We start from the raw sequence: 7,843 nt of genomic DNA, 5'->3' as shown, positions 1-7,843 counted from the left end.
CCTCCCCTCTTCCTCTTACACTTGCATGTCTGAAACCACATCCTGTGAATGAAAAAAAATAGTGTGCTTCCTGTTGTTAGGCAGAATGAAGCCAAACCACGGCTGTAACAGTAGACAATATCTGACATATCCCCGACTCCTACCAGTGACTTCTGTGTAATTATGCCAAGCAATACATAACTCCATCACTGAAGAGGAAATGAAGTTGAACCAAACCTTCTGACCCATTTCTGTAAAGAATACAGTGGTGTGAAAAAAAAAGTAAGTCGATTAGATCATGCCAGGGTCCATCCATCCATCGTCAACCGCTTATCCTGTGTACAGGGTCGCGGGGGGCTGGAGCCTATCCCAGCTAACATTGGGCGAAAGGCGGGGGACACCCTGGACAGGTCGCCAGTCCATCGCAGGGCCACACATAGACAAACATACACTCACACTCACCTCCATGCCAGGGTCACGCTTCATAAATTTGTCTTGTTCAAAAGTGTCAAGTGGTCCAGAATTTCAACAAACATCTTTGTAGACAGAAAAATATTGCATGAATTGAGAAAATCACTTGAAAGACAACAACCAAGAGAAAGACTGTTGTGATGACCCGGTTCCTAAACCAAAAGGGGTTCTGAATACTTGCAGATTCTTTGGGCCTTTTCATGAACACAAGCATATTTGTGTAAATCATACATAAATATTTCTTACATAAATTTTGCATTCAATTTAATGGGACAATATATATATATCTATATCTATATATCTATGTATATATATATATATATATAATATAAACTATTTACAATGAAAATCATTCTGCACATTACCAAATATGTTCTGCCAAAATTATTTTTCAATTCTGTAAAATATCTACATTGTTTAAAAAATGTATATGACCAAAGTCATCATTAAAAATAAATATGGTTCCATTATATAATGTGATAACTAGGGATTGGAATCATAAGGAAGTTAAAAGATTGCATTAAATCAACATCTTTTGAGGAGGAAATACTTATATTAAAAAGAAATTCAATTTTGATTGCATTTCCTCAGCAGTCTGTTGCCAAATGATATCATTTTAGGTTTCAACAGAACAGAAATAACAAGAAATAACATCACATAATTCAAATGCAATTCTTTTGAAAGGCATGTGACAAGCACGTTTTTAATTACTTTTCAAAGACTTTTTAAAGGCATGAATGTAGTTCGATACTTGGTCCTAACTGCGTATGTAGGCTATTCAAAATTCTGAACAAACAAAACTATGAAAAAATTTCATTTTTATAAAATTCCAAAAATGTGTACTCAATTCAAACATGTAAAAATTGATGCTCTATTTTAGCATGCAAGTAATAATTGTTATTTTTACAATGTGTCATAATGCATCAATCCTTAAGTAGAATTTACATTTATGCATCTGCCAGATGCTTTTATCCAAAGCGACTTACTTATTGTCCCTTATTACAGGGACAATCCCCCCGGAGCAACCTGGAGTTAAGTGCCTTGCTCAAGGACACAATGGTTGTGGCTGTGGGGCTTGAACCAGCATCCTTCTGATTACCAGATTACCAGTTATGTGCTTAGACCACTACACCACCACCACTCTTTTACAGCTTGTGTTCCCAGCATGCACTGTGCTTAAAAACGGTAATTAATGAGCTTGCATGGTTCCCGGTTTTCAAGTTTTAGTTGTTGCATTTGATAATTAAATATATATATATTTTTTAAATGTGATTCTTGTTACCGTCATCGTGATGTTGTCTAGACTACATAGCATGCATTACGCTTCCCTGTGAAAGACTACTGTATGCCATGGGGTACATGAGTAAATGTGTTTATAAGGAAAGTTAAAGTGAACATTTCTAGTAAATGTTCATTTAAATTTGACTAAGTATAATACCGTGTACATCTGATCTTTAGGTAAAAGTTACTGTATTAACTGAAATGTTTAAGTTCACTCACTTTCCTCAATATGTCATGAAGTAAATTTTTTATTCTTGCTTGGAAAGTTATCACATTATTTTTGTAAATTTTTATTATATATTAAAACTTACAAATCAATGTTTTCAGGGCAGGCTGCACAGTTTCACACTGTAGAGAGATATATATATATATATATATATATATATATATATAGAGAGAGAGAGAGAGAGAGAGAGAGAGAGATATATATATAAAAAAAACTCGTAGGGGTCATTTGAACAGGATCTAGTCTAGTCATTCATTTGGGAATCGGACTGCACTGGATGCACGGGTGTTTCGTGCTGAAGATTCAGAAGCAGGGCAGTGCTGCAGGTGCTTTTGTCCACATGAAAAACGCATGTGCTAGAAGAGAAAGTCATATGGTTCCTGTTTTTATTTATTTTTAAATTGAACCGATTCCAAATAGAAACCCTTCCATGGTTCCCAACCCTAATAATGGTAAATGGTCTGCACTTATATAGCGCTTTACACCGACTCATTCACCCACACACACACACATTGATAGCAGAGCTGCCATGCCTGCCATAAAATGGTGAAAAAGCTGAAGAGGCTGAAGTGTTTTTATAGGTGACTCCTCCAAAGCAACAAGGCAATGCCCTAAATTAAAAATACACTGACCAAAGTAATAGGTATAAATAATCTTAACCACTTTCTAATTAACCAGTTTGATTAGCTGCAGATTCTTTATTAACCTTTTAGATACATTTAAAAACAGTCACAAAGACAAGCAAGAAAACTTTTTCAACTTTATTCACTAAAACGCTAAGTGCTCCCATTACAGATTAAAATCCCTTTTATACTGTAATGTTTTTTTGTTTATTTTTCTGAAGTTTAACAAAGTAGAAAGAATACACGGTTTATGATCTACAAGGCATAAGTCTGAAGAGAGAAAAAAAAAAAAAAAAGTTATGTGCAAGTGCCTGAACCCCAACCCAAACAGAAGCCAGAGAGGCAAAGGGATATTCCCACTGGGCCTATAGGAGAGCAGGAGTTCAATCAGTGGGCTGACTCGCTTTCACACCTTGGCCACTAAGGGCACAACATCAGCATTTAAGGTTACAATAGGCCAAGGCAGAGATTTGAAAATTAAATATTAGCAATTAACATGACTGGTATTTTTATTTTTTTTCTTCCCCTCCAGTATTTGGCATCAACATTCATTCCAATCATCATGTTCATTACTTTCAAGTGCACAGCAAGATGGCGCCCACAAACGCATCATAAAGCAAAGAACAGATCAGCGTGCAAAAGATGATTCTGAATGAGTGATAAGTATACACAAAATCATGAAGCAGTTAGAACAATTGGTTTAAATAAGTTACAGTCAAAATATTACATGCTTCCCATCAACATGTATTGTCCATTCCTAAAGTTAACAAACTTTATCAAAATTGAATTTAAGTTTGATTCATACCCTAGAGTGTTCAGCCAAAAGGGAAGAGGGCGTTTGAAATATAGGTTACAGATATAATACTTATTATCCAATACCTGATTAAAAAAAAATGACTCCCACCCCTATTGATTTTTCTTTGGGCTCTCCAAGCATACTGATGCTCTCCATTTGCTCCACATCCCCAGTGGGTCCCCTCTCCCTCCCCTAACCTGTCCCCCTCCTCCACAATATCCCTCTCAGCGGATGGTGTATCTGACATAGGGCACCTCTACATCCTCTTCTGTGTCATCATTGCAGCAGAGCTCAAACACTAGTGCTTTAACATGCTTCCCCAGTTTCTTCTTGGACACCTTGGTCACAATCTCAGTCATCCTATGAAAAGTGACACAGAACAAAACGTTAGTATAACAAACATTTAAAAACGGACCTCATTAATTACATAATCCTCACTTCCACTCAACATCTTATTAGAACACATTTAATCTTCAAAAAAGAAAAACAGACTCACGGCAGGTCCAGCCTTTCTTTAAGCTTGGCCGCAGGCATGAAGAAAGAGTAGAGCATGGAAACTCCCTGAGAGAGCATAGTAATCTCCAGTTTGTGTTCATTCTGAGGGAAGATGAAAAGGAGTCCATGATTATATAGGCCCATAACTATGCCAGGTTCAACTAACGCTTCCTTAAACAGGGTTCCCACACCTTTTGACCAATTAATTTCCATGATCTTTAGTTTGTGATTACTGGAAACTAGTGGTGGGACAATGTTTTTCAAACAATGTGGTTAGATGTACGATATGAGGTTAACTATTCTATATAACCTCGACTCAATAAAACGCTTTAATGATAAAGACAGATACAGTGGCAAGAAAATGTATGTGAACCATTTGGAATTACCTGCATTTATGAATAAAGTTGTCTTAAAATCTGGTTTGATCTTCATCCAAGTTACAATAATGAACAAACATAATTTGTTTAAACTAATAACACAAATTATTGTACTGTTCTTGTAAATACTGTACAATCAAGTTTCGCCTCAATATGGTTTGTAATTTATTTAGGCACAAGATATTTCATCCATTCCCTAATGGAAACGGATCTTTAAGAATTAATTTAGACACTGGACTCACAAAAAGCAAATTCAGGCAGATTAAATATTATAGAATTTATATATAACTAGAATTTCACTTGTCTAAAACACATAACTGAGCATTAAACATCACGGTTACCTTAAAATAGTCCAAGAACTGTCGGAGAGTCATTTCCTCTCCATTGGGCTGAATGCCCTTCACCTCGAAACGATCCCAAAGTGTCCAATCATTCTCGTAGTACTGTGAAAGGTACACGGGTTAACATTTTTCAGACACTCAAAATAGATGCCAACACCACTGCAGGGAGAATGCTGCTATGTACCTTGTGCTTGGGTGCAGCAATGGGCTCAGAGAAGGCAAAGAAAGGCAGAGCAAGATTCATGAAGCCGTTCTTGTATGACTCAAGCTTCTTATGCTGCTGAACAATCTTCAGCAGCTCCAGACAAACCAGACCTACCACAGCAGCTGTCGTCGTGGCGATAGCTGGAATGATTTTTCCAGCAATGAGTTTGCTCTGAAATAATGGAGAAAGGTGAAGATAAGCAACTGTGGGATTTTACTCTCAGAAAGTTGACAAACTTGATTTGTATAACCATCTCACCTTGTGTCTATCCGCAGGAGGAATGTCGTAGTTCTCTGCTCTCAGATTAGAAGCTGCTACAATGAAGTCCATATGGAAGTTTGTGTCATCGTCCTGAGAAAGAGAAATGAATAGCCTTTATAACTTAAGACTTCAAGAAATTTGTACTAGCCTGGAAATTGGGACAGAGTAAGGAGTCTTACCTTTTCAAAGTCTACTGGACAGAGTTTGAATTGAGAAGCCGCTTCTGAAGAAGGCAACAGTTTCTTGAGCTCTTCAAGCCTGGAGTCATCTACAAATTTACAAATTGACATTATCACCAAGTGGCATCCAGAAAAAACAATGATTGAATGAACAATGCAATGAAGAAAACAAACAATACTATTGCATTTTCTTTTCTTTCTAGTTAAATTGTTCAGTAATTCTCTTATTAAACCTCATCTGCACTATTGCAAAACAAAAAGGACCAACTCAACAAATGTTTCAAATCCACATAAAATGCTCTCCACAGCATTTTCTCTTACCAACGGATGCACTGGTACTCTGCAGCTCTTGATCAGACACATGGATTTTTACTCCCGACTTGGGTGTGAACTCAGGCACTTTAATACCCTGCAGATGCTTGGCCAGAGCTGTGCGGTCAGTGGAGCCCTGCAGGCCATATGACTGAGCACATAAGTTAGCTCCTGCCATGATGTAGTCCATGTGAAGATCCTGTCAAGTGAAAAATTAATGTGTCTTGATTTCCTTTCAAAATACAATATTAGAATGGAGTCTGTTTAATTACTCTCAGTCAATACTCACATTGTTAGTGCTGAATTCCAGTGGATGAGGACATCTCTTTGGACCCGACCAGAATTGCGCCCCAGAACTTGTGAGCTTGGTAGACAGAGAACAACAAGGTAAGACCCATTAAATCCAATATCAGATCTTTTAAATACTTGTTTAGAATTGCAGATCTGATTCCACAACATAAATTCAACAAATTAAAAGTTTTAGGGGATAGTTCACCCAAAAATGAAGCTTTTGTCTTCATTAACTTACATTGTACCTCATATATCATGATGTCCTAAATCCATATGACTGGGTTTGGTGGAACACAAGATGACAAAAAAAGATATCTGGGGTAATCACATTTTCTCCAATATTATTTTAAGATTTGTGCACCATATCAGACTGCATTTAGACAAGGGACTTTGATTTGAACTCAAGAGAATTGTTTTAATTGGGAACATCGGCTGTTACAAGTGAAAATCGCCAAAAAAAAAATTGGTTTAAAACTTATGAACTTTGTGCCATTTTCTCTGGGCCTTTAACATATGTACAGCTCTGGAAAACATTGAGACTTCGAATGCCACTTTGGTGAATAAAAGTACCGATTTCTTTCCATAAAAGCAAAATTTGTACATTACAAACTTTTGGCCACCAGTGTGTGTGTACGTACGCATGCATGCACATGCACCATTAAAACCACCTGCTTAATATTTTGTAGGTCCCTTTCATGCAGCCAAAACAGCACAAGCCTGCACATCCCATAGAAGCTCAATCGGATTGAGATCTGAGGAATTTGGACCTTGAACTCGGTCATGTTCTGCAAACTATTCCTGAACAATTTTAGCAGTTTGGCAGGGTGCATTATCCTCCACCGGCCTGCCTTTTTCCCATGGTGCATCTGGACTGGATCTGGTGCCCCCGTTTTAGTAAGATCAGTCAGCGGGCTGGTGACAGTCAAATAGTTAAGCACAAACCTACGATAATAGCCAGCCAGCCAACCCCAGGAACGGTCTAACCTCCTTTTTGGTCTTGGGCAGTGGAAATGGAAGTCCAGATTTCATACTTCCACCTGCACAACTGCACACTTCTTTGGGTTTGCCTTGAGTTCTGCCCGTCTCAACGACCTCAGGACAGCCCTCTGGTGCTGAAGACGCCACTGTCAATCATTAATGGTGTCTTTGAGATAGGCAGTGGCGTAAGGCAGTGGCGTAAGCAGCGTGAGGTCTGAGGATTCGGTTCATGAGCCTCTGAAACATAGATGGGGCCCTGAACAAACCGAACAGAAACGTGGTGCAATCCGGACGGTGGAAAATGCAGTCTTTTCACAGGACATGGGAGTTAAGGAGATCTGCTAATATCCCTTTTTTAAATCTAGTGTCGAATAAAGCGAGATGCGCACCTAACCGATCGAGTTGCTCAATCCGACAATTGGATACGCATCAAATTTAGACACTGCATTGACTTTACGATCCACACAGAACCGGACCGTCGCTCTCAGGGACCAAAACCACCGGGCTGGCCCAGTCACTGTTAGGGGCTATGAGCGAACTGCAGAACGCTCTCCCTGACAGACCGTTTATTGTCGCCGGAGATTTCAACCATGCGAATCTCAAGACAGTGCTCCCTAAATTCCATCAGAATGTGGACTTTGCAACGAGAGGGGCGAACGCGCTTGATCTAGTGTACACAAACATCCCAGGGGCGTGCTGAGCGGAGCCCCACCCCCACCTCAGCTACTCAGACCACATCTCTGTTATGCTAATTCCAGCATAGACACACAAAACCGCTTCAGAAGAAGGTGAAAACCTGGCCAGCAGGAGCCATCTCTGCTCTTCAAGACTGTTTTGAGTGTACTGACTGGCAAATGTTCAGGGAGGCTGCAACATATGAAGACTCTACCAACTTGGAACACACGGCATCAGTGACCAGCTACATCAGCAAGTGCATTGATGTCACTTTCTCCAAGACCATCACCACACGCTCCAACCAGAAGCCGTGGATGACTGCGGAGGTGCTCGCGCTGCTGAGGACCAGAGAC

General features: G+C 39.2%; 1 protein-coding gene across 2 annotated transcripts in view; it reads right to left on the bottom strand.

The window, feature by feature from the left end:
• Window positions 1–2,531: 2,531 nt before the first annotated feature.
• Window positions 2,532–7,843, bottom strand: part of LOC127628830 (ubiquitin-like modifier-activating enzyme 1) — a 48,186-nt gene continuing 42,874 nt past the window's right edge. For both annotated transcript variants that reach the window (XM_052105745.1, XM_052105744.1), the window contains exons 19-26: window positions 5,836–5,910; window positions 5,556–5,745; window positions 5,235–5,323; window positions 5,053–5,145; window positions 4,774–4,965; window positions 4,590–4,691; window positions 3,873–3,973; window positions 2,532–3,736 (exon numbers count right to left, since the gene is read on the bottom strand). In XM_052105745.1, coding sequence (XP_051961705.1) covers window positions 3,601–3,736; window positions 3,873–3,973; window positions 4,590–4,691; window positions 4,774–4,965; window positions 5,053–5,145; window positions 5,235–5,323; window positions 5,556–5,745; window positions 5,836–5,910 — 978 coding nt within the window. In that variant the 3' untranslated portion in view covers window positions 2,532–3,600. The remainder of the gene's footprint in view (window positions 3,737–3,872; window positions 3,974–4,589; window positions 4,692–4,773; window positions 4,966–5,052; window positions 5,146–5,234; window positions 5,324–5,555; window positions 5,746–5,835; window positions 5,911–7,843) is intronic.

Source organism: Xyrauchen texanus, chromosome 35 (assembly GCF_025860055.1).
Source record: "Xyrauchen texanus isolate HMW12.3.18 chromosome 35, RBS_HiC_50CHRs, whole genome shotgun sequence".
NCBI lineage: Eukaryota > Metazoa > Chordata > Actinopteri > Cypriniformes > Catostomidae > Xyrauchen > Xyrauchen texanus.
This window is presented reverse-complemented; position numbering and strand designations above follow the sequence as displayed.